The following is a 27,755-nucleotide window of genomic DNA, read 5'->3' as shown; positions in this document are numbered from 1 at the left end:
CATTCTATCCCACTCGCTCTCTCCCTCGCTTCCTCCATATTTATATTTATATATTTATTTATTTATATATATATATATATTTATATATAACATGCAAAATTACAAACTAAGAAAAGATAATTCTGTATGTACGTGTAATTAATAACTTGTAGTAACTCTTGTATTCACAATTGCCTTGTAACATTAATTCAAACGTTATAAACAACGTCTCTTTTTCTTATAGAAATAGAACAGACAACATAGTTGAATTTGACATTGTTAAGTAAATCGAGATTTTATTTAAACATAGATACTTTACTTACGCCTACTTTACTATTTCGAATTTCGAATTTTCGAATAAAAATCTCACGAATTCAATAAAAATTCCTTCACGAAACATCAACAATTTAATTGTTCTAGAAAAATAGATAAAACGATCGATTAAAATGCGTTATCGATATTGCCATGCATCCATGTATAGAAAAATGGTATCGAAAGTTTACTAAATATCTTTTTTTGTTTATTTGTCTTTTGTTTCGAATAACATGGATCATACGAACACAGGAAATAATGTGAGGTATCTTTTGAATAATAATGGTGCAATGGAAAAAGTCAAGGGTAAACGTGCGAACAGATTCCACCTAATAAACAACGTTCTCTCTTACTTAACAACATCAAGCATTTCTTTATTTTAGCCATTTATTCTTCATTTTCATTATTATCTTTATGTACAACCAGCTTAATGTCTTGCTATAGTTAGTCGTAATAAGTCTACTAAAACTCATGTGCCATTGGAGATGATGTGCGCCCGTGGGAACTTATATAAAAAATTATTTTTTTTTTTTTTTCGTTTTGATACAGCGGAGTGATTTTGGTGTTACTTACGAATTATTACGTTCTTTACCTAGTAACTTATACTGAGATCTAGTAGGTTATACAATCTATCGGCCTCCCTTAAATATTACAAACCTTATCACATATATAGAGGTGTGTGTATTAGTACTTGTTACTTTTTTTTTTATACATAGATATCTGTATTCTGTTTAAATTGCTGCCAATGATTTCTCCTCGTATTTACAGTTACAAACCCACGTATTATACAATCATGATACCTAACACACGCATTCCTCACTCTCACCCCCAATATCTCCCATTTTATATATCCTGTATTTCTCTTCCTCAAACTCACTCTCTTTGTTAATTCGTTCATTTTAATAATTTTTTTCTTCTTTTTTTTTTCTTTCTTTCATTTTAGAATTCGTGTCACCATTGAGCTCGTTACTTTAAACACGATTTTACAATCCGAGGGATTCATTCGAACGTTCTCTAGGACACTTGCGATTGATTAGTCTAACGGTACAACATAGATAGAAAACGGTATTAAAATGAATTTTAAAACGACGGAATTGTTCGACGATACGATCCGCTCGAAACATCTTCCGTCTTTTAGTAACAACTCGCATCGAAATACGAACAAATAGAAGAACGGCTCGCACAAAGAATGTCGTTAAAAGCATCGGCTGGAAAATAAACGCGAGAAACGTTTGAATCGTAGCAAATGATTCTTTCGTTCGTGGAAGATTATTCCGAGGATTAATTCTTCGCAGAAAGGATACTCCTTAATCCGACGCGCCTTAACACCTATTCCTACTCATCGTAATATCAAACATATCGAATTTGCAAATATCATAGATGCGAATATAATATGCATACGCGTTCCCTAAAATCTTCTTCGAATACCGACGATTGTTACAGGCCACACCGAAACTCGATTCGAACTTATTCTATATCGCACGACAGTAATTCCGTTATTCCTTTCTTTAGAATATAGTTATCTTCGACGCATAGTTTATACCGAAAGAACATTGTTCAATTTTCAAACGAAAAAAGGTAAAGAAAACGAAACCAATAAACTTCGATCATTCTTCTCTTTCAATCTTGTATCATATAAACGACATCCTCCTCGCGAGAAATCGTCCTACTCCCATTTAAGTGCACACGATAACAATTAACCATACGGATGACTAAATCATTGTACATACTAAAGGCGCGAACATTGATTATCGCAGTGAATAGATTGCTAAAGGTCGAGGGCCAAGATTTCTCGTGAATCTTGAATTTTGATTAACGAACGCCCGGGAACGATGGATCCCGGGTTACATTGAAATAAAATTACGCAGGATAGTCTAGGGTATTGCTAGAATTAGTTATCGACGATCGTTGACGAGATCGCGTTGATATGAAAGCGCACACAATACGTGAGAATATGAAGAGCATTCCCAATGAACGGGGCTGCCCCGTCTTTTCTATCGTTATTCGACAGAGTTTCCTTCGTTCATCTCCGATGCACTTTTCTTTTAACAACGAAAACAGGATTGCGAATAACGGCGTGAATACTCGTGAAACCCTCCCTCATTCTCTCTCGCTCTCACTCTCGTATCTTTTTTTTTTCATTATATTATATATCTTATTTTCTCGTGCGCATTATTCAAATTGGTCGCGAACGAAGACTCATGATTAAATTCTCTATCGCCCGCTGGAGGAATATTTCGAGCGATATACATAATAATATATATATATATTCAGGATATATCACTTGTTCGATCGTTACGTTCGAGTCAACGGTACACTCTAGCACTTAAAAAATTGCATTTCTCTTTGCTGAACGCATTTTTTTTTCTTCCTTTTTTTTTATACATAAATAGAATCACGCACACTCACACATACGCTTAATTATTTTATTCTGTACAGTGTGGACACCAACGTCGCGATCCTCGGATACTGGATACACGCCCCTCACGATTTCCTGTTCGTTATCCTGACACGTATTTTCTCGCCACGCTCGAGAAAGCCGAACAAATGTAATGCGACGGAATCGAGTCTAAACGCGAGTCGTAATAATATATAATTAATAATAATTAATAATTAATAATTAATAATAATAATAATAATAATAATAATAATAATAATAATAAATCATCTGTATACATTATAATGTCGTTTAAACACGGTCATCCTTCGGCGAGGGTTATATATTTTGGCATTTGAACGCAACGTTAAATCTTTCACGATTCTCAAATCATTTTCTTTTATTATCTTCACCTACATCTCGTTCGATCGTGTCTTTCGGGTAACCATCTTTGATTATTCCAAAAATTTACATCGAACGAAGACACGATTCGATTGGTAAAATGATCTTGATCAGCGGAAAGGTGAAACTTTGCGGGACCCTTTAAAGATGAAGTTACGGGAAGAATAAATAATATTAAACCTCGTGCACCTGCTGGTTCTATCATCGATATCATTTACGCTTCGTGTCTTTTCTTTTTCTTTTTTTAAATAAAGCGAAAGCATTTAATTATTCTATAAATATGGTAAATTTGTTCCGATCACTTCTCGTTCCATCGTATTATCTAAGGTTTTATCAAATTGCGTATATGGTCTTCCAGAATAATTATTTACCGTCTCTCTTTATTGTTCGTAAGTGGAAAATATTTTGTTCTAATATCACGTAAAAAGGAACATGTTATTTGTGAACCATAAATTCGCTGTTCAATGAGGCAAAAACAAGTATGTTATATTCGTGCCAATCTAGCGTTCCTTTAAATTTCGAATAAAATTGTTATTCGATTACGCTACGAATACAGAAAGACATCGCGAGTTTGAAAAGGATCTTAAAAAAATAAAATTCGATTTAATGCAATAATTTAATAATATTAATAATAATAATCATAATAATAGTAATAATATATCTCGATAATAACTTTCGTTATTAATAATGTCTGTGTACCAGTACATTCACTATTATAACTTCCACAAATTCCAATACTTAAAAAAAAAAAAAAATGAATCCCATTGTAATAATAATAGCAGTAGAATCAATAGTAGTACGTTTAAATCCAAAACTCTGAAATATCGACTTTTTGTACTTTTTTTTGCCGACTGAATATTCTTCATTCAAGACGTCCAGCGTTTGTTTACGTAACACAAAAGCGATTTATGTTTTGTAAAATTCCAATCGCTTGATGCACATTAAACGCAATGTCTTGAGGCTATTAATTAGCAATTTTCTTGAGAGGTTTAGCATTTTTCTTGTTTAGCATGATCTTCATTCGAATAGTTAACTCATGATGAAACAAATATAAATATTCTCTAAATAATGTCCCATTTACGAGTCGATACCGCTTCACGCTTTTTCTTTTCTTTATTTTCTTCTTTTTTTCTGTGATCCTAAAGCATACCAAGTATTCAAGGTACGCACATCGGATCTGATCTAATGGTTGGTAGGATCGAAACTACATCATTCTATAATCACCTTACCGTTACTCGTAATAATTGACGACTTTGTTCTAAGATGAGTTTATAAATATTTCCTTCAAATCAATCGATTGGCCCTGTTTGAACTTCTAAAATCAATCGAAATCTCGACGTTGTTTCAATTGATAGTCGTACGGGCTTATCGTGATAATCGACACGATTAAATTCACCAATGTGTATTGTTTGCATTAGGTATATTTCTTTTCTCTATTATTTATTGACTTAACAAGCCTACCTATTTCGTGATTATAAATAGTATATATTCATAATCAAGAAAGAAATCTGCAATGAAATTATTAGTAAATTGCTAATAATTGTATGTATTATTGGCAGAAACATCGTTTATGTAATCCTACCAACGATTAATGACTGAATGTGGAAAAATATAAAACTTAACTAAATGTACACGACTTTTACTCTTCTCCACGCTCGCTTTCATACTCATTCATACGTTAATCGTACGCTGTACACTCTTTTCACGTTCTCTCTCTCCCTCTCATACGATACTCTTTCTTTCATTATCTTCTGCATAATATTTTTTGTTTTGTTTCCAAATTTACATAAAGTACAAACTTATGAAAACCGGAAAAATGTAACACAATAGTCAGTGTAGCATTTCCAATGTGTCGTGTAAGTATTTATCTAATTACATGGTCACACTTGGGTGTCCGTCGATTACACACAATTAGTTTTACGTCATTTGATAAACTGTTTTTTTTTGTTTTTTTTTTCTTTGTAGTCCGATTCCATTCGGACAATTGAAATTTGGGTTTTTCCGTTGGAATGTCCCAACCCGCACCACCATTTTCATTTTTATCCATTTTAATCCTTTAAACTATCACGCCGTCTTCATGTTCGGCTTATTGTTATCTTATTTTATTATTATTTATTATTGTTTCTTATTGACTGACGTATATATCAATACGTTTCTGCAGTACCGTCCAGCGCCAAACATTCATCCAAGTCCTGCCCGGTTTCAGTAGATTTATAATGAGCAGCAAATAACATTATAACGATTCCTCAAACGCAGCCATCAAATCACTTTGCAAGTTGATGTCAATTTGCCCAGCCGCCTGAAATAATAAATATACCCATTCTTGGCAAACTCGCCTACGGAAGCTTGTAGACGACTTGTGAAACCTACTCGCGAATATAATTCTCTATCAAACAATTGAACGATTCTTTTTCAAACTGATAATTAATTGAAGTCAATATATCAATAATCTCATCTTCAATGATGTTGTCTCTATTATTACACGTTTTATTTGATCTTAATTCTGTTGTATCTTTGTAACAGAATGACGAGAAATGAAACGCTTACAGAAAAAGAAATTATACTAGAACTTACCGCTTCGCGGCGTCGTCGTTCCTGTTCCCGTAACCTTTGACGTTCTCTTTCTGCCGCGGCTTTGTCTTGACTTGGACTACTACTGTCTGTATCGACAATGGCTTTCACCTCTTCTGCTCTTGATGTAGCAATCATAACGTTTCCCTGTGGATCACCAACAGTTTTTCTAACTTTGTCTAACGCGTCCTCTTCTTCCCGTTCTCTTCTTCTTTCATTCTCTTGTCGCAAACGTTCTCGTTCCGCTTGCTCTTTCTGTTGTCTTCGCATTTCTTGCTGTTCCAATAGAGCTCTTTGCTGCAGAAGAGAAATTAATACTTGTTGCTACACCTCGCATGTAAATATGAGAACAGAGAATCGAAAATAAAACAACTATCTGCGTGTTATGATGAACGATAAATTACAATTTAATTATTCATACTAACTCTATCCTGTTTCTCCTTGGCTTGTTTCTTGAACGCCTGGAACGAGTCCCGTGCAGCACTCTTCATGCTACTTCCGGCTGCAGACTGGGGACTGGATGCTTGAGCCAGAGACGACCACGACGAGGCATTTTTCACATTCTGTTCTACAGTCTATGCGTATTCAACAATCGTGTATTAAATATTAGTAACACAAATGAAATGATACAAAAGCACTTTGAATAGATTATACCGCTTAGGATGCTATATTGAAACAATCATTATGTTCTTACTTTATTTTTGAAGGCTGATGCAAAATTTGACACAGGATTCTTCGAATCCGGTGGTGTCATCTTTTTTTCAGGCATAAGCTGCGAACTCGAGTGATTTCCCATCGGTGGCATTCCTGCGCTCATTTCTGCAAAAAGAGCTCCGGCTAGAGCAACGGTATTATAAATTTGATTAGTAAGCAGTTAATGTAGGGATCTAGAATATGAACAACACACAGAGGAGATTAAATTTTTAGACACACGCAATAAGTATTATAATTCATTATGCAGAACAAGTTAAGAGATAGAGAAGCAGAATTTGGAAGCGTTGCACGATGCGAGGAAGTAGGATATGTTTATTACGAATATGGTTATAGCGGCTAACATAATATGAGATATGACAAGACTACTCTACAAATTAAAAGTGAAATATGTTTGCTATAGCATTGCACAATGATCTTCAAAATACATGCTTTCAATATGAATCGTTATCAAACCTACCATCCATGGGTTTTTGAGGCATTTGTGGTTGAGAAATAGGTACCGACTTCTCTTCTTTCTTTATTGGTATTTGAGATATTTGCATTGGCATCGGAACGATAGACAAAGGGTCAAAAATTGAACCCATTCCGGCCATGTTCATTCCCATATTGAGCCCAGGTATACCATTATTATTCAACATATTAGGTGGAGAATTCTCCCGTTTGATATTAGAAAATCCATTGGAATGCTGTTGTGACATTGTAGCATTATGGGAATTTTGTATACTGGTCAACGGTGAAGTAGTATTTATCATGTTTTCCAATTGATTGTGCATCGACATATGCGTGGCCAATCCTTGCTGCAAATTCATACTCAGGTTTGCCATCGTTATATTTCCCAAGTTTAAATTCGATGCCATACTCGCAGGCATCATGTTCACTGCTGCCTTTACATCTGGCATTAAACTTAAATTGGTATTATTCGTTGTTGTATGCGGTGTTTGAATCATTGGTATGTGCGATTCTTTTTTTATCGACATCGTTTGTTCCAACGATGTCTGTGTAGTAGGCACAGGAGCTGTAAGAAAAATGTTCATATTTTTAATCATTCTCAGGCATACATTCGGGCGATTATATAGTTGTAATAAAAGTAGAATTCTTTAATTACATCATCCAATTAAATATGTTACCTAGAGTATTATACGGTTGCAACAGATCTGACTGTTGGGTTAAAGTTGTCCCATCTGTGGGTACAGGTGTGTTTGTATTCGAAAAGGAACTAACTGATGTAGGTGGCTGTGGTGGCTGAGGCACAACCGGTGAAGCTACTATAGAGTTTGTATTCGTAGGTGTAACACTTGGTGGTGGAGTTGGTACAGACACTGATGGAGTTGGTGGATTAGAAGTAGTTGGTGGTGGTGGAGTAGGCTTTTTTACAGGTGCAGCTGTAGCCATAGACGTAGATCGTGGCGGTTGAGCTGGCATAGATGTGTGACTTGCGACAGGCAATCCTTGACCAGCTGTAACAGCCGCTACTGCTACAGATTGTTGACCATTACCACCTAATAAAATAATTAATTCAATCATCATAAACATTCAACGCACATTAAAATAACATGTGGCATAAAATTATGTTAGTAACTGGCATATAGATGCCAAGATATACAGATTTTCTACAATACTCTTATGTCTAAATAATTTTCACATACCTTGATCTGAAGAAATATTGCTAGGCTGTGTTACAGCTGGTTTTGTTATTGGTCCCGTAGAATTTGTTGGGGGTTGACTGTTCATTAAAAGACCTCCGGTGTGATTCAGTGTAGGTGCCTAAAGAGTGCACTGTTATTTAATATATTTTGCATAAAAAATCTTTTACTATGTATACCAGGAGGTTCGTGTTACTTTTAAATGACTAATTGTGAGTTATGCATTACGATACTAAAACAATTGCGCTATCAATCTTATAGACCTTTAAATACAAGTAGAATATTGGAACTTATAATATAAAAAATTAAAAATTAATAATATAATACAACAAATTTCGGTTACAATAAGAAATGTACAATTATGTTCATACAATGATACATTAATATATAATATTATCATTTATACAAGAGCTATGGACAGATGCTGCTTAGAGGAAAAACGTTATCTTACCGGTGTTACAGTAGTTGTAGTTGGAGGAGGTCCTGTACTTGGTGTACTCTTCTTTGTTTTCTTTCTTGGGGGACGATTCGAAGAGTTTCCTGTAATTTAATGTAATGTGCATCTAACGGTGAATACGTGCAATCGACCAATCACTTTCTCATTACAAGATAGAGATCGATGGAGTTATAGTGAAATGCAGTGTGCAGAGGATACCAGCCATGAATGTCATGTTTCGCCAAGTAAAAAAAGATGCGAGATAAACATTAAAATACATTAGAAAACAAAATTAAAAGACTTCCAGCGTATATTTTCTAATAGATTTTATTCATATGCTTATATTATAATTGTATCACTGTGTACAACAATGTTAATTTAAATATCTCAATTGTATGATTTCTTTTTTTTTTTTTTTATTCTTTTTTTGTGGACTTTCATCTTAATGGTTTTTTTTATATTAAAAAATTTTTAATGCGCAGAACAATTCATTTTTCTCTCATTCTACATAAAGTTAGTTGTATTCAATTTATTTATGAATAATTGCGTGTGCATATATATACATATATATACATACACTTATATGTATATATATATTTGTATACACATCATAAATACATACATACATACCACACGCGCGCGCACATACATAATACACGCTCACGTGTTGCAAAATTTGCCGCACATACATATACATATAATATTTTCTATATATATATATATATATATGCGTGTATGCGAGAACACGCGCCTTCTATCTCGTGTGAATAATAATAATAATAATCATAATAATAATGATAATAATAATATTAATCATAATAAAATAAATCATAATAATGAATATTACAATTAGAATCGTGACAGTGACGAAAGTGATGATTACAAAATGCTGACTACAAAAACCATCAAACTGCCTTTTTTCCTTTCATCTTCTTTTCATACAGTATAATGTAATATAATATAATTAATGTAATGTAATCATAGAATTAATTAATGCAAATAAAAGTCACGTAAATAGTACAATATGGACTCAACTTAAACATGAAAGATACAAGTGTGTCACGCTCGTACAAAGGTAGTTTTTTTTTTTTTTTTTTAAATTCAAATTTGAATTCAAGTCGGAGTTAGCACAGTACTGAGATCGGTGGCAAAGACACTCCTGCTCGATGTTTATAATCACTCGTTATACATATATATATTTTTGTGTATATATATATATATATATATATATATCAATTACAAGCAGCAATTCTATATACTACATTTAAATGTGATTCATGCCCATCATGAATCCAATTCTCTTCATCAGTGGAATGGTCGATATTAGATTAAAACTCGTCAAATGTACAAATACAAGAGGAAGAAAACAATTGCAATGAAATGTTAACAACTAGCTTAAAAAAAAACATCGAGTAGAAGTTCCAGCTTATCTTAATTTATATAATATAGTCAACTGGACCACCACCAAATGAGCTAACTCCGACTTCGTACGATCTCAAAGAATCGACCTCCTCTTTTCTTCTTCCTCTTCCTCCTTTTCATTTTCTTTCTTTAACTTATTTCATTCGTCTACTTTTGTGTATGCATTTAGAAAAAGTCTCCTGTGTGTCGCTTAACTTCTTTTTCGTAACTTACAACTATTATTAATATTTTATGATATATTAGTTTTCACTATGTACAAAACGCGTATGCTTGTGTTACTGTTGCTATCCAATTCGTGATACGCAGAAAAACAGATGGAACGCACGAATAAATAGCTCCTGAGAGCGAAGAATAATGTTTCTTGTCTTTTTCTTTCTTCATCTTTCGTTCAAATAAAACAGCATCTCAAATTATAATAATAGATATCGACCTCGTTAAATCTGCTTTTGCGTACAACGATGTCGAAGGAAGAATGACGTTCCAGTCTGACTAAAGATGTGAAAAAATTTAGACGCGTGCTTCTTGGAATAAATGCTACAAAAATTTTGGAAGGCAATATTGATATTATTATAAAATGCCCTATATCTTGTGTTACAAGCTAATGGTGATTGTATTTTAATAGATGCACAGTTTCTATCTAATTCAGCACACGCCGTCAATTTGTTTTCATATAGTCTAACTAATTAATTCGAATTTTTTTTCTATTTACTTTCAGTATTCCATTTTTTTTTTTTTCTTCCTTTTCGAAGAACCTAAAATAATAGGCTTAATTTTTCCTGATCAACGCCTTAATAATTATAGTTCCCATAGAAAACAACAATTTCTTCTGATTGATAAAGAAAATAATAATAATTAAATTCCTCTACTGTATTGTTTCTCTGGAACAGTAAGTACGCTGCTGACTGTACGATTAATGATAACATTAAATTGTACTGAGTGCGAATTTGATCACCTTTATCTCTTCTTTTTCCAATGTTCATGTTATGCAACATTTTGAAGCATAAAGTGCTTTCAGAAGCACCTTAAAATCTTATATCAATTACGTCCATAACTTCTTATGTATATACTTTACTATATATAAGAACTAAATTTACATGATATTTCAACAAAAAACGCTATCATGGAGCAGACATTTACACATAGAAATATAAAAACAAAATATCACTAAAATTAACCTTGTTCAAACTTGTATAAAAGGTTTTTCTAAAAAGAAAGAAACATTTTTAATAGGACGGGTTAAAAATTAATATTATTCGAGATATTTTTATGACATGAATATTTTGAATCAGTAATATGTATTATGCATAATTGAGAATTTTACTATTGTTCAGAGAGAATTAAATTATATTCGTTTTTAACAAGGATATAAATATTACTTTGTATAGCAAGGTATGTAAAACCACACCATTTTTCATAATTAATTATTATCACTGTCAGAATGATATTGATTTAGTAGAATGAAAATGCACTAACGTTCGTTCAAGTAATTTCAGAAATGAAGAAACTGACAATGGTTATCAATGAAGAACTAGTGGTAAATAGAATAATGAAAACGACGATTAGCAAAGCTTAGCGGAGTGCAAACAATGTGTTTGGAGGCTAGTGTGCCTTGGTTGTATCGTAGACCATTTCCTTATCCTGCTCTCATTCCTAATCCCTTCTACCATTTTTGTCTTCTTTTATTTATTTGACAAACAACAGTACTACCCTTTTCTGCCTGTGTTGTTTGAACACTTGCCTTTCTCTGATATGTTAACATAAACCTTGTATGCTCAAAGTCATTAATCTTACAAAAAATAAATGGAAATTATTGTTCATCACATCATATGTATATCACTTTCTCCGCACACTTTAGGTATGTATTTCTGTAACTAATTTTTACTTGAACCCATGTATACTCAGAGGAAGATCAAAGATCTTAGTTTAATTTCACCATTTCATCTAAATAATATAGTGTATACTATTGTACCAAAGCGTTTTTATTATGAGATGATAAATCTTAATAATTGACTTTTAACAGGAAGCACCACTTCTTTGGCTTTATCAAAGTAAACCTAATTAAGAAATGGAAATAGTTAGATGAGGTAATATCAGGTAAGTATCTTAAAAAATATGTAAACTCTGAAAATTTCTTTTTTTTCTTGTTTTTCTTTCTTGCGGAGACAATATTTAACACGAAAGTGTATCTAATTAAATTCACTATTTGACGCGAAAGCTGTGGATTATAAATAACCATAGAATGTGGATTTGCAAATCCAGCCACCAATACACATTGTCTGCATTTGTTTCCCGTGTGTATAATAATAAATATCACTGCCTAATTTATTCCTCTTTATATGTTGACCATTAAGTCCACACAGTCTAAACTGTGGAAACAAAGTATAGTGTTCAGAAGCCTAAACACAGTTCTCACGTCACTCAGGTAATAAGTGTATATTCCACACTTAAACGACGTTGTTAATATCACTGTACTATATTCCAAGAAATGATACGACATGAATGAATCAATGCGAGGAAACAAACTTAATGATTTAAAAAACACAGTGATACAAGTAATGCTCTGCTTATCGATTAATGTAAATAAATATTAAATTTGCAAGAGTTAATATATTGCATGATGTTGCTTGGGTTACGTAGGGCAATATAATTGTCAGGAAAAGCTACAACGTATCTTCCAAGGTACTAACATTTGACACTACAGTCCCAGCTATATTTTATATTACTTTATTTACAATACATTAACTAAATGGCCTTACCGTCGTTTACAAATGCTTGACCAATTACAAAAGATGTGTGTTCTCCTTGCACATTTAATCAAATATGAGACTGCAGTGAAAAATTCAGTAACCTTGAATTGCAAACTATACTTGACTTTCGAGCAACAGAATGTATTGTCAACACCGACAGGGCAAGAGAAAATATAAGTAATCATTTTTAATCAATAATATAATTTGTGAAACAAGCTGGCATGGCATATGGTATCCTCTAAACACAGTCTGCACTCCACTAGCTCACCTTTTTTTTCTTACCATTGCATATTGTCTTGTAAATTAAATAAAAATTGTTTAACTGTGTCAAGTTTCAATTTTGTTAATCGGAACTTTTCCGAGACATGTATCTGTTTCAAAACTTGTATGTAGCTATGGATAAATTTATAATGATTCATTTAATTTTATAATGGTAATGCATCCACTGTGGCTATCACAATGAAACTTGACACGATATTCGTACTTGCATTAATATAACGCAGCACTTAAGCTACACGAATAACGCCGTCCTAATAAATACAATTAATAAGCAAGATTTAGCAGCTTAAGAAGATATTTGCGATGCATTTGTGCAATCAAACCCCCATTTGAAAAATTTCTTTATATCTCTATTTCCTTTAACTTCGCTTCGTTACAATGTGTATGTTGCATCAATAATGTTGCACCGGTATTTTCGATTGTTTTAACTGCCAATACAAAATTGGTTAGGCACAGAGTTTACGTTATTTTTTAAATGCAAAGTTATCACCAAGTCATGGGGCATTAAATGTTTCAATTTTTTTATACAACAAGATAGTAGTTTCACTAGATACTTTAAATACTATCTATTAAAAATGATGTATTATCTGAGGCAAATATGATTCTAACATATTGATTTAAAAATGATGATCAATATTTTAAGAACTGACACTGTAATATTAATTTTATTTAAATAATTTATATACATTCATGTATCTGTAAAAATGTTTAAGCTGCACGCAAATTCTTTTTAGCCGCGAAGGAACGGAAAATATCAATACTCAAACAAGAGATGTAATGTAGTCACGATTTTATAGTGAATAAAACGATACAGATAAACTGAAACTTGCATAAATAGTAACATTTTTTATATACAATTTTAATAAAATTTTCAATATTAATATGTATCAAGTACCCACATGAAATGGTGAATAACTTTATTTAAAATAACTAGGAGATTCACGTCTATGATTTCACTTAAAATGACAGTTCTTTTATTGTATTAAACAAACACTCTTACTTGAGAAATCAATGAATCATAAAACTTTGTATCTAGATATGTATTATTAGAAATACAATAGAAATATAGTGTATAACTATATTGTTTCGGTACGATAAGGAAATAAAATATTCAGTAAAAGGGAAACTAATACATATAGAGTGCTTGTTGAGGATTTATAAATATATATTGTCTTTGTAATGTTTCGAGCATAAACGTGAATAGAAATCTGTGCTTTATGGAAAGTTATTAGTAAGAAAATTACAAGAAAAATGCTGACTAAAAAATATCGACACTCGAAAAGATGAACAATCGCAAATAACCCCATAATTTTAAATCTCACAAAAAAATTAGTTCATATTTTCACGACAACTACTTATTTATAAGTAGTTCATTGTTCCCAAGTAAGGGTCTAATAATAGCAACAGTTACATGAGGTTCATATCTAACCTGCTTCACTGTCGCTCGAATCACTGGAGCTCGAAGAAAGTGAACTACTGCTGGAATCGCTATCACTGCTACTACTACTTGACGCTGATAATCTCGAAGGCCCACTAGCTCCTCCAGTTCCAACTACATCAACTGATTTACTACTGTCCTCTGTAAACAGCATTTAAAAATAATTGTATAACTTTATAATTAAAATAAATTACGAACCTGCTAATTTAATTATATAATAAAGTCATAGTACTAACCCTTCTTAGCGGTTTTCTTAACATTGCCTAACTGCCCTGTAACATCCTGTAACCTTTTTTCTAACTCCTGTTTCTTCTCGGCCATTTGTTCATCCTTAGATTTACCACTGACTTTCTTGTCTGTAAAAGATGTTAAAAGTCCCAATTCTTAACTAAATACTATTAATAATAACAACAACAATAATATGCAGCATAATATTGCAATAAATAGTTCGAATGAATAATTTTTAATATACATGTTAGATAGTATAAGATATAAATAATTTAACTCGTATACATTACAAATTTACTTATTAAATGAAATTCAAAATAAAACTTACGTGGCTTTTTTCTAAGGCATGAAGCAACATAGCTTTCTAACTCCCTCAATGTGGATGGTTTCAACGTTTCGAAGTCAATTTCAATTTCGTCTGGATTCGAATCCCTTAACGAAGGCTCTCGAGATTGTATTATATGCACAACACGTCCTAATTTATCTCCTAGAAATTCAAAATGAGCAAAGCATCTCAATAAAACATCGAGACGCTCACAGAATGTACAACATACTCGTCTAAAATTATAACATACCAGGTAATTTATTGATATCCAAACTAAGTTGTCTTTTCTCATCATAAGACATTGGTTTAGCGTTATCTTCATCCTCCGAATCAAATGTAATCGGAGGTGGTTGACTACTGGCATTCTTCTTTTTAGTTCCAGCTGATCTGCTATTTGCTTTTGGCCTTTTAGTCGCGGCATTTGTCGTTGCCGCTTTTCCAGGTCCTCTTCCTTTTCCCTTTGGCTTAGCATTTGCCGTCGTTGGCAGATGATGACTCATACTTCCGGCCGCATGAGTTTTATTAGGTCCTACTGCTATGGCTGGATGATGAAGGTCACCACCCATTCCACCCGGCATTTTCAAATCACCTCCCCCCATTGCAACACTGGCTATACTAGCACCGACACTATCAGAGACACTTGGAATTCCACCACTTGGTTTCATAAGTTCTTTCATGGCACCAGTATGACTGGCTACAAGGCTACTACTCTTACTGGTCAATGGCCTTGATTTTGACTTATCCGGTTTCTTCTTTTTACTCTTCTTTTTACCACTTTCTTCTACTAATTTCCTCATTCTTTCTTGCATAACTTTCAACTACAGATAAAGTTAAGTTTTTGTATTAGCCGCATACAACAAAAAATAATATTAACAAAATAATAATAAAATAATAATGTACCTCCTGCTGCAAAGCAACCAATTTTTGAGTACGTTCTTCGTCCGAATCGTCGCTCTCCGAAGAACTTTCAGATCCGGAGCTACTGGCACTACTACTGCTAACTTTAATGCCTACCATACTGCCCATTGGTTCATCCGGAATTTTTGCATACCTGGTTTATCAAACATTTTTATTTCGACAAATAACAAATGAAGAGGAAAAAATGCGGTATATCCTCGAGGTTTGTAAAAACCAACCTCATTTCAAACACATCTTGAAGCTTCCTAGCCATCGCTACGACATCATGGTCAGGAGGATTGTACTTGTAACAATTAGTAAATATAAGCCGCACATCACTCGCGAATTCTTGTGCTGTTTTATATTCACGGTTATCCATTTTCGTCTACGAAAAGGAAAACTGTATTAAGCATATATTCTACTTTTTTCTAATAACAAATACATATGGCAAAACTAAGTATTACCTTCACAGTACCAAGATCCATTGGTTTCTTGATAATGTCGTGGTAATCGTGAAGACCTAAGAGTTCCGCATCAACCGGTTTATAAAAGGGCCATGCATAACCCTGTACATTATCGGACGTGAGTTATAAACATTGTCTAAATTATCATATCAACTACGTATTAAATTTGTAGTAATTACCGAGTGTTTCTTTGAGAATAGTTCCTTCAAAATTTCGTTACAGGACTTTAACGCTTCTGACAATTTTTCTTTCGACTTTCCAGTAGTATGTTGAGGCTGTAAAATAATTAGAAATAGTAACAATTACAAACAAAAATCCCTTTTCGAATATTATTAATTGCAAAACAGTAGCAGTTTATAAAAAAAAAATTTTAAAAAATGAAGCATATTTACTGTAACCTAGAATATGAAATGAACAGAAAGGAACTAATATCTATATATTTTTTCGACAAAAAGTTACTAGTTCTACACTTTTATTTAAATAGTTTTATTCGTTTGATATGATAAGACAGCACAAATGAAAGGAAGGAGCATGAAGGAGTAGTAATAAATGTACCTGTTGGGCCATTGCCCCAATCAGGGGCATGTTGGCCTGGTGGAATGGCACTAAGCCGTCTTCCGCTTGCCTCGTTGGCTGAAACAGCCACGTTATGAACTCGTTGTTAATGTATTAATGAATGATATGATTATAGCGTGCAAGGAACAAAATGCTTAACATACATAATGCTCTAACTTATTGAAATGATAATTAAAAATTCATATACATTAAAGTGATAAATTTACTAAATTGCTGGCATTGTACTGGTATATATAAAATAACTTAAAGAAACTTGAATATTGTCTTTCACAAATAAGAGTTCTACTATTGTCAATTTCCTGATCACACGATATTTTAAGTAAATGATTAAATGATAAACAGATTGCATATTCAATATGAATACCGTATGAAAACACACACGATTGTTTTAGGAAAAATAAAAAAATAAAAAAAAACGTGATGCATAAATATCTGACTGAATAAGAGAATATAAATTTACCTTCTTTATTTGTCTGCCAGATTCTCGTCTTGTGGGTATTTTGGCATTTTTAGGATCCAGTTTATATAAAGGTTCGAAAGAATTTGCAGTAGGAGTTGTAGTATCAGCCTTTCTCTTCACTCCCTTTTTAACTTTTGCAGGTTGAGATGGAGGCATTACCGTAGGTGCAGTGGGAACTTGGGGAGGAGGAGGTACAGCAGAAGCTGCTTGCGGGTCCATCGCTGGTTGTGCATGGTAACCGCTAGTCGGAGGGACCACTTGTTGAGGCAAAGAGTTGTGAGTAGCCATGGGAGTAACACCCATACTCGATGGAGGAGCAATCGTAGTCGTATTAGTGCTCCCAGGTACTGATGCAGGTGCTTGGGTGCCAAGAGGAGGCATGGGTATCACGCCTGTTGTACCAGCTGATGTAGCTGAAGGCGTTAAACTATTTGGTACACTGGAAGTAACCGCAGCTGCACCAGATGAAGGTCGACCACGACCTGTACCTCCTGCACCTCCTGCTACACCACCAACTGGTGCTCCAACTCTGCCAGCCTTTTTCCCTTTGGGTCCCTTTGGAACAGGGGGCTCCAGTTCCACTTCTTCTTTTGGCATTTGTGCAACCTAGCAATTTATTATTTCTTTAATATAGTATAACCGCAGTTTAAGTGTAATATTAACAAATTTAAAAGAAATAACTACCTTTGTAAGAAACAATTTTTCGAGAGCTTGTGCCATCACCACAACATCTTCTCCAGGTTTGTTGTAAACGTAGCAATTGGTAAACATTGTATTGAAATCTTGGATACATTCTTTCCCACTCCAATAATATGTATTTTCTAATCTTTTTTTGATAGTGCCAAGATCCATTGGTTGCTTTATAATTTTGTGGTAATCCTATTAAATTCATAAGGATCATAAATCATTCTAAATGACTTTACATTTTTATAATACATTTTAAATCTATACAATATGTATACATATAATTAGAAAATGAACACGATATCCACGTACTGGCAAATTGAGTTTCTTGGCATCTACAGGTTGCTGAAAAGGCCACGCAAATTGATGCTTCCATACTGGCTTGAGTACACCTTTCTGAAGAAACTGTAGTTGGTTGGTAACACGCCCTGGGCGATTAGGTGGTGGCACAACAGGTGGTTGGACTACACCGTTTACCGGTTCCACGGATGGTTCATCACGTGGTGGCGGTTCCTTTGCAGGAGTTGCTGGTGTAGCCGATGTCTTACCAGGTGCACTTGTCTGCATTATCCAGGTTTCATTCATATATTTTTCATTGATACAACTGTTTTTCGTTAGTGAGTTCTATTACTACAGTTATTATATAACACTAGAATATTAAATAAAACTGAAATTTCTTTCTGCAAGGCACAATTCAGGCCACTACTTCTTTTCTGGGTGAAATTAACGTTTAAAGGCTAGAAATCAGGTTATCATACAATACATGCTTTGTTATAAATTTAAATCTGGTGTTATTCTTTTTATTGAAAAATAGAGATTACCATTTTCACCAGAGATAACGTATAAAATGTTTACTACAGGATACTTAACAAAATATTACAACTTATTCTGTAACAATTTCTTTGTATTTTATTATAATACAAATTTAGGAACATGAGTAAGGTTCATGCACCACAGAAGAAGATAAACCCATTCGTGCAACGAGCGAATTAGGCTGCTAAATATTGAATTCCATAACCACAGGCAAGCGATTTAGAATTTGTTTTAAAAAATATCTAATCAAGTATATAATCAAAATATGTATGTAGTACAAAAATATTTTCAACTGAAACATAATGGCAACTCTAAGTCATTTCATACATTCATGCAACAAACACAAAACCATAAAAATATATGCAAAATAAAACAAAATAAAGTAAAACAAAACGAAAAAAGTTAGATAAAATAAGATAATTATAATTTGTTAACTATAACAGTTATCTTAAGGTATATATAAAAATTGTACACTTGTATGAAATGACTCACAAGCTTTAAATATTAATATTTTTAATACTTTGTATGAAATAAAAATGAATTGCATTGAGCAAAAAGTATCTTGCTTCATAAATAGTGTCCAGAAAAACCATTATTTTATTTACAAAGTCCACCCTCCCTCCTTATTTTAATTTTTATATGCCTTTTGATTTCATAGAAAGTACTGAAGCAAAATCGCAAATTGCTCTTAATGTAATTTTTGAGCTGCCATTTAAAATTTTAACCATATATATATATCCTAGTTGAAACAATAGTCAACAAGGAACCTCACCTTCGGTATATTACACAGCCTTTCTCGCTCCTCCACATCTAACTGTAATTCATACATACCATTCAATCAAACAACGCTCAGTTTCATTACATAAAAAAAAATGGTGCTCAACATAGTACCAGGAATAAGGGGAGACATAACAGAAAATTGTAAAAACTTTGGCTCTCTTGTGAATAGTGTAAACAATTTGGAAATAAGTACTGCAAAATCAGTATTGGAAAAATAGTTACTAATTGGAAATTATGTATCTAGTTTAAAAAGCATATTGAGTTTGAAATTCAGCACAAATTGTATTTCAAACTTTAAATTAAGAGATCTTGTATATAAATACTGTACAGGACTTCTAATCAAAATAACTATGAAAGTAAATAATACAATACTGAATATAATTATTTTTTAGTATAATAAAAGGAAATGTGTCTCTATATGCTGTTTAACACATGTGTGGACTACATGGAAATTACATAAAGGGAAATGTATGACTGACTGCAGCTTTTATATATAGCATTAGTAGATTAATAAGCAAGTTGCATTTAATATTATTATATTATAATATTAGCGTATTACTCACCGAATTATTTTGTGAGATAGTGTCCACCTGCTGCATCTTGGCTTCGTTTCTGCAACAAAAAAACATAAGCATGTAAGCAGGTTTTGTAAAGAAATGTGGTAAAAGTTAAAGTATTATTTGGTATAAAATTTTAAATCACATTCTGGGCATACAATACTTTAATTTCCAAAACTCACTTGCAGATAACCTATTTTACTTTGACATTACGTTAAGAACTCAGAAAGTACCATATTTTTGTAATGCACTTTATAGATCATTGATCATTTATTTCCTTCTCTTGAAATTGCAGGATTCATTGTATGAAATGTCAAACTCCAACTGATACAATCACACTTCACATGTCTTGATATAACTAGGTATATTTTATAATGTAAGGCTCATTGTGTCCACCGTAATGAGCTTCACCTACCTTTCCGACATATATGGTACATAAATGCTATGCAGCAGGTAACTGCCTTACGTTGATGCTTGACGCTATGAGGCTTCATCAACAATTGAGATGGCAAGGATATATTCTGAATTGAGCATGGTAGCTCACTAATTGCTTGCCAAGATGATTGCGCTGCAACCAGGGAGATTGGTGCCGTGGAGGCATAACACTACTCAAGCCTACCAAATGGTAGTACTTTGAATGTCAGCCCTGTACACTGCTGTGAGACTCCGTACCTCCAGCCAAGACTCGCGACATTAGCAACATCTGGATAACATAACAACAGGACCCCGTATTGTAACAACCCCAAATTGTTTGATTGCTTTAGAGCAAGTTAAACATTGATTTCTTTTCAAATTAGGTATATCTGCATAAATTATTTAACATATCATGCAAAACTGAATGTATAAGATACATGCTTGACATATAAATTTCTTTTCACTTTTCTATACATAAACTGGCAATATAAATTTTTGCTACCATAAACACGTTCAAATTGCTCCTTTAAACATTTTGGCAAATCATTTATGCAAATTTTATAACTGGAAACTACTTTTAATGAAACAACCATAATATAAAATGAAGTGCATGTATCAAATTAAAAGACACTTATTAGTATTTAGATGTTTGTGAAAAGTATTTGTTTGTATATAACATAAATAAAGAATCAAATTTTTACCTTACTCAGAAAAAATATAACAAAAGCAACTAAGTTATAATATTTATAGCCTTTTATACAGCATTATATTGTTTTACTATAAGTAGCATAATATAATACTTTGAAAAATGTATAGCAAAAACAAAATGAGAATACCTAAATCTCATGGTATATTTTTTATGGATTTAATTAAAAGTATGTATACAGTCATCTAAAATTTACAACCTTCCAACTATTCCTCTGCAAGAATTTAAAAATGTAAAGCTATAATAGCAAAAGAACAAAGAATTTTTGTAACGAAGATACAAAATACCAAGGAGATGCATATAAATATTAGGTATGAATACAAAAACTTTAAGAAACAGAAATGGATTAATCAAGAACAGCGCGTCCAAAATGTAACATTATAGCTGCACAGTGATATTTTCAATTGTGTACAAGAATCAACGTGCATACCCTGTTGTTCGAGACCAGTGTAAGCCAAAATGGAAAGTTTGACAAAAGTAGCACAAATAACTGGTACACTGGTATAGAAAGTGAACTGACTATTAAAATACAAAATTGATAATATACAGAAAAAAAACGATCTCGCGGATAATCATAAGAATTTGACCATGGGAAGCATGAGCTTCTACCGTGGTGAAGAGGAGCATTGCCAGAACAATCCATGCCGCGAAGACGTTCTATTCGTAGAGGTCCGAGTATCAAGGACAGAGATAAGAGTTCGCGGGTCGAACAGGTGCTTAGTGATAAAAATCGACAAAATAAGAAAGGAGAAAGGTGAGATCCACGAGAGATGATGGGAGAGAAGTAAACGCGGTGGATGCAGGAGTGGAAAGAGGAGGAGGACAAGTAGGAGAGGATGGCGAGGGGAAGGGTAGCAGACCCGCGCCCAGCCGATGCACCCAGCCGACGCACAACAAACACGAGCAAGCCGCCGTGTGAGAATCTAGCCGAGCGTTCGACTGGCGCTGAAAACACAACGTTTTTCACATCGGACAATTCTGGCGCGCGCGAATACCCGAGCCGCCTTTTTGATCACTTGATTTGGCGTAGGTTTCAACATGGCGGTATGGCCGCTCGGGAAAGAAAGCTCTCAAGGGCCCGCCGCTACAGCCGCCACTTACGCACCACCACGGCACACACCACGCGCTATACTTATCATCAACGGATCCAGAGACTCTAAAATTATTTGTAATCACTTACCTGATCAATGGAAGTCCACTTTCCACAGGAATTTTATCGAAAAACACTACCACTACGTCTTGGACACTCGCACTACGCTTTCTCCCTGCTTGCTAGTTTGGTTGGTCGGTGTTATGGCCGCCGCCGAGTGTGCCCCACCGTATCACTCACTCACTCTCACTCGTACGAGCGCGAGCGCTCGGTTCGCATACGCGACGAACGCGGACGCGGCCCGACCAACTAGTTCTCCACACTTACGAATGCGGACGTCGATCTCTCGTACTAATATCGTATCAGTGCCCCGTAACGAGCTCCACCGACATTTTCCTGGAGTCTCGTACAATCGGATGGCTTTCCGTGCCCATGACGATCTCAGATCTACAAACTAACGATCGCAGCACCAACAATGGCTACGCATTCTTCCGCGACGTACCGAATGGTCCTGTTCCACCGTTCCTCAAACACGACCCGACTGTCCATTCCCGTCGCTATTCTGCCACTCCGAACTCTACCGATCTAACCCGAATAAAAAAGCGGCAAATTTAAAATTATTACCTAGAAATAAGGTTTTCAACTTGTTATCTACTGAAAATTGTATTACTCTAGTAAATCCTTTAATGATTTTACAATTATAATTAAATGCTTTCATACAATGATTAATGATTTCATAATATTGCGTCCTTTAATGCAAGCAGTATTTCAAACAGATTAGGCATGAAGAATTGGTTGAAATACAAATCTTCTTTTATGATATATTGCTGATAGATTAAAACGTTGAATAATGCTGAAAATTATAAAAACATAAATAGTAGGGTCTATAATAAGTAAACGGTTTTATTTGTAAAATAAGATTACATTTTATTAACCAATCCAAAAATTAATGGTTAATTTCCATCGTTCCATGTTTACCCATAATGCATTTTTAGATTACTGAAATAATGACCTATAAACATAAACATCAATAGACATTAATAGAATGCGAAATAAAATCAGTTTTATAAATACAAGCATTCATTAATTTTCTTATGTGAAAAATATAATGTTAAAATTTATTAATCACCGCGCAAGTCGCGGTCCAATTCCACGATTCTATAAATGCAGCAATGCATTTTGGGACACGCGTAAAATCTATAATTATGTTACTTATTAATTTTTGAATAATTGAAATAAGAACATTAATAACACAATAATTAAATAAATAATTGGAATATAGTGAATTTTACATGTAATTTGAATGCTATTTTGTTACGAGATGTACGTCGTCATCATTATAGCAAGTTCCGTTATACTTCCAAAATGGCGAAACCCAAACAATTGACCTTTGATTTGCTTCAATAATTCTAATGAAACAGATATTTTATGTATAAAAATATCAAATTACACGAACATTATGCATAACACATTTGTGCATGTAACCTATTAAGCACACAAAATCGTATCAATATCACGAAATAAATGCTAACGCAATAACAGACTGTAAACTTGTGATATTAACTACGGTAGTCAATTGGACTATTATATAATTTATCATCTATCAGTATCTGTACAATTAAAGCAACAGCATGTAATAGCGATATTATTACAATTCTGAATCAGAATTTATAAAGGATTACTATCATATATATTAACACACAAATAACTATAACACTAAAGCACAAAATGGCGTCTTTGGGACAAGTAAAATCACTTTTCAACAGTCCATGTTTCTAGCACATTTCACTTTCAACTTAAGTACTTGATCACAAATATAATAGATTTTAAATTTAAGAAAACAACAATCTAATTTCTATGAAGTAAGTTATGTGAAGATAAAAGAGTGTTCAAAATACTTCACATTAACGACCATTTTTACTTTGATGACGTAATGGAATACGAAAGTCAAGAAAAAACTACCTAGATATTGAGAACGATGTTAGCGCCACGTAATATCCTTCCGGTTGCTATTAAGTTTTCTGCGTTCTGAACAGCGATTGGTTTACATATGTAGAGTCTTTGTTACAACCAATCGCTTTAAAACTAACAATGATGAGTCATTCTGTTCAGAATTTTCCGTCGAAAGTTGTGCAATCGTGCTTGATTTTTCCTTTACATGCAAATGTTAAATTAAAAATATAAAAACACTTTAATCGATAAATACATGTAATTAATGCAAATTCAATAGGAAATATTGTATCTTCATGGTTTTATTTATATTTACATATTGCATATTTTTATCGTCATTTATGATGATAAAAATTATTTAAGTTCGTATAAAAATAAATAACAAACATTCAACTTGAATTACAAGTAAAAACTTTATGTTGTCATATTACAGTTATCATTCAAATTATTCCCCAAACTTCTTCAAATGCAGTACACAACTTACTGCACGTTAAAGCTCCAGATAGAGGATAATTACTAATAGATATAGTATCCTCTGAGTAATCTGGGTTTACCTAGAATTTCAGTAGATGTTAATTAAAATTATAAAACATATTTTTGTATCGCATTAAATTTGAATATTATATATTTATGCTTACTTGACCATGAGCCATTGCACCCACTACAATAGCAATTGGTTCATTTGCTGGTACCAATTCTCTTGGATTTTGTACTTTATTGGCGCTAAATGACATTACAATTTTACGACAGCCAACTGGTAAATGATCTGTGACTGGATTTTTAATTACTTTTAATAGTTTCATTGGTCCATCAGATGCACGAACACTAAATTTATGCAATAATTGCACTGGAAAACATAAATGTTGAATATGTTATGGTAAATTCCTTGTAAGGTATCAGTCCGTGTAATTCTTACCCATAAGTCCAGCAAAACGCTTAAATGTTCTTGGTATCCTTGTTTGGGGATTTACTTCTATCAACACATTCTTTTCTGTATGAATATAAACTTGTAATAGCCCAGCTCTATTTAATGGGCTATCCATCAACATTAATAAGCATTGATGAGCAATATCTGGCCTACATGAGCCAGAATCACGATTATTCTTCTTTAAAATACTCACATGATCATCACAGTTTAATAATTCAAAGCTATTCCCCACCTGTAACAATTTAAATATTTAAATATAACTTAAAAATTATATTTATGGACTTATATATGTATGGCTATATTTTATTTCGGAACATTCCTAGGAAATAGACCGTTCACCGACTTTGACATGTTATACATCGTTAAATTCGTCTTTTTGAATACATTATTGAGGTGTTTGTTTTTTTTTTGCAGTAATTCATGTGTTCTTTTGAAATTTGCTATGAAGTTTCGAAAAAATAGTATGGTTAAATATGTTTTTGATACATTTATGAACACAAACAAATGACTGTCGGTATATTCAGTCCACATTATTTGAATTCTATTTTTCAAATTCCTGTAGGATAAGATGTTTAAAAAAAGAAATTAATTGTCCATAATGTGGCAATGCAATACGAATGAAAAATGGATATGTAGACTGACTGTTACAGGATGTAGAAATCTTAGCGAGAACAAAGATTTCTGATGTCAAAAGTTGAATAGAATAAGGTACAACCTATTACATAGAAGGACAATGAGTATTTGGTAGAAATAAAGGAAAAAGTATAAAGATACTTTTGATGCCTGTTGAAAACATAGATACTAAAACCATAATTATTGTTATAAAAGAATGGATTAAGCCAAGCACTGCTATGATATCCTACAGTTGGAAGGCCTATGACGCGTCAAAAAAAGATTTTTAAACATTCACAATTAAGGTACAAGCTTTATAATGTGGAAATGCAGATATCTTTGATGCCTGTTGAAAGTAAAGATACTGATACTGAAATATTGCTGGCCGACTGACACCGTCCGGGATTAAATATAACCTAACCTAACCTATTGTCTTTTTAGACAAAGTATAAAATATACTTTATTTTTTATTCTTGTATTTTACACTGGGTCTGTATATACATACATATAAGTTCATATGTATGTACCTCTGTAAAATTAATATAGTTAGACTGTCATTTGATTCTGTTCATAAATATATCAAAAACATACTTAACCATACCTTTTTCTTAAAAGTTTACAGCAAATTTTGCACAAAAAAACGAATTTCCGCAAACAATGACATAGAAATAAGTAATATACTCAACAAGATTAATCCAACGGAATATAACATGTCAGAATCGATGAACGGTCCGTTTGCTAGGAATATAACAATAAATTATTAGTGTGAGACAAGTAATACAAAAATAATTTACAAGTTAGCAAGATAGATTTACAAGGCCTTATTTTGAAAATAAACAAAATATATAACCTTACTTTAACAGATTCCAATTGAGCTTTTTCTAGAATAACAATTAATCGTTTCTCTTGCTGTTTTATATGTGCTACCTGAAGATGCTTAGGAGCAGGATCATATTCATAATCATCTTTCCCAGAACGATTTTTGCGCTTTTGAGCCATTTCTCATACTTGGTAAAACTACAAGCCACAAAACAATTCAAACTTTAAGCAGTAACTACTTCTATCTCCAAGACTGAACATTCCTTTATTTTCGAGGGAACATGATTTTGGGATTTCAGGCACCCCCAAACGCAGTTAGATCTGTAGCGTGCCCGTCGCGGTATATAGGGATATTTTAGGATTAGGAGCAGGTGTAACAACCCGTGGAGCGCGGAAGCGCTTCGCTCTCAAGGCGCGGATGTGCAAATTAATAAAACTGTTAATGATTCACTTTGTTGGTCTTTAATATTTCCAAGTTCAATTCTAAACAGATCTTATGAGCCTTAAGAATTTGCTGTGCGAGAACGATCAAGCGACAAAATCATTCTGAACGTTCTACGTTTGGCGGAGGAGATCGCGCGTTGTCGGTCGATGCCCCTTCCTTGGTGGATCCTGGATCCTCCCTCAGGATCATCCCTCGTCCAATGGTGGAGGAGTCCACTCCGTCCTGTGTAGGCCCCTTCTCCTGGCCATGGTCCACCCTCAGGCGCGTGGAAGTGGAGGCGCTCCGCCAAGATGCTAGAACGTTGCAGCGCACATGTGCTACGAGAAAGCGTGGGAACCAGAGAAATTAGAAAACGACAAGACCTTGTACTTGCCAAAGCAACTCTTGAGGAAATTTACGACCCTCTTAGAGTGCATGAAAAGACAGGATATCGAAAAAGACTTCGTAACCTTTAAGGACCGTTCGTGACTTGGTCGAAAACAACGAATTGGCTATGGTCTATCATAAATTAGTTTTTTAGGAATTTTCGAAGTGAAACTATTCCATTCTCTGGACTTCCGGCCTTCTCTCAGCTCTATCACCCACGTCGAGGGGTTTACAATTTACTCTTTGTCTATTTATATAAGGGTACGCATAGACGATGTTTGAATTTCGCTCTTAATTTAGAGCGATATCTTTAGAAAGATA

The 27,755-nt window shown here is 33.5% G+C and overlaps 2 protein-coding genes across 9 annotated transcripts; both read right to left on the bottom strand.

Moving 5' to 3' along the window:
* Window positions 1-782: 782 nt before the first annotated feature.
* Window positions 783-22,928, bottom strand: LOC117605121 (homeotic protein female sterile). Of its 8 annotated transcripts, none has more exons than XM_034326034.2 (24): window positions 22,405-22,928; window positions 20,520-20,807; window positions 20,111-20,159; window positions 19,540-19,581; window positions 18,267-18,515; window positions 17,955-18,149; window positions 17,271-17,876; window positions 16,790-16,867; window positions 16,414-16,509; window positions 16,235-16,336; window positions 16,010-16,155; window positions 15,774-15,924; window positions 15,124-15,691; window positions 14,877-15,035; window positions 14,557-14,676; window positions 14,312-14,461; window positions 8,450-8,538; window positions 8,002-8,119; window positions 7,483-7,854; window positions 6,813-7,370; window positions 6,336-6,478; window positions 6,067-6,216; window positions 5,645-5,938; window positions 783-5,369 (listed from the first exon to the last, which is right to left on the bottom strand). In XM_034326034.2, exons 2-24 carry the CDS (start codon window positions 20,528-20,530, stop codon window positions 5,304-5,306), a joined length of 4,512 nt encoding a protein of 1,503 aa, XP_034181925.1. In that variant the 5' UTR covers window positions 20,531-20,807; window positions 22,405-22,928; the 3' UTR covers window positions 783-5,303. The 8 variants fall into 8 exon arrangements, with proteins under 8 accessions (XP_034181925.1, XP_034181928.1, XP_034181926.1 ...); XM_034326037.2 differs by having other exon boundaries at window positions 6,336-6,460; window positions 22,405-22,927; XM_034326035.2 differs by lacking the exon at window positions 22,405-22,928 and adding an exon at window positions 21,655-22,330.
* Window positions 22,929-24,563: 1,635 nt separating this feature from the next.
* LOC117605234 (ribosomal RNA small subunit methyltransferase NEP1) lies at window positions 24,564-26,952 on the bottom strand. The gene is made up of 4 exons (XM_034326308.2): window positions 26,660-26,952; window positions 25,181-25,424; window positions 24,903-25,111; window positions 24,564-24,818 (listed from the first exon to the last, which is right to left on the bottom strand). The coding sequence occupies exons 1-4, from the start codon at window positions 26,801-26,803 to the stop codon at window positions 24,705-24,707; spliced, it is 711 nt and encodes a 236-aa protein (XP_034182199.1). The 5' UTR covers window positions 26,804-26,952; the 3' UTR covers window positions 24,564-24,704.
* Window positions 26,953-27,755: the final 803 nt, after the last annotated feature.

The sequence above is a fragment of the Osmia lignaria genome, chromosome 3, assembly GCF_051020975.1.
Source record: "Osmia lignaria lignaria isolate PbOS001 chromosome 3, iyOsmLign1, whole genome shotgun sequence".
In the NCBI taxonomy this organism is placed as follows: Eukaryota; Metazoa; Arthropoda; class Insecta; order Hymenoptera; family Megachilidae; genus Osmia; species Osmia lignaria.
The sequence above is the reverse complement of the archived record's forward strand: the minus strand, read 5'-3'. Positions and strand labels throughout refer to the sequence as shown.

What these genes read in the sequence shown, in the direction of transcription:
- LOC117605234 (XM_034326308.2), bottom strand. Translation starts at nt 26,803, where the DNA reads ATGGCTCAAAAGCGCAAAAATCGTTCTGGGAAAGATGATTATGAATAT. An exon ending in CTCAATTGGAATCTGTTAAA is followed by an intron (nt 25,425 to 26,659) that starts GTAAGGTTATAT and finishes AAATTGTTACAG; the next exon opens with GTGGGGAATAGCTTTGAATT. An exon ending in GCGTTTTGCTGGACTTATGG is followed by an intron (nt 25,112 to 25,180) that starts GTAAGAATTACA and finishes TATGTTTTCCAG; the next exon opens with TGCAATTATTGCATAAATTT.
- LOC117605121 (XM_034326034.2), bottom strand. An exon ending in TTGGGGCAATGGCCCAACAG is followed by an intron (nt 16,510 to 16,789) that starts GTACATTTATTA and finishes ATTATTTTACAG; the next exon opens with CCTCAACATACTACTGGAAA. An exon ending in CAAGATGTGTTTGAAATGAG is followed by an intron (nt 15,925 to 16,009) that starts GTTGGTTTTTAC and finishes TTGATAAACCAG; the next exon opens with GTATGCAAAAATTCCGGATG.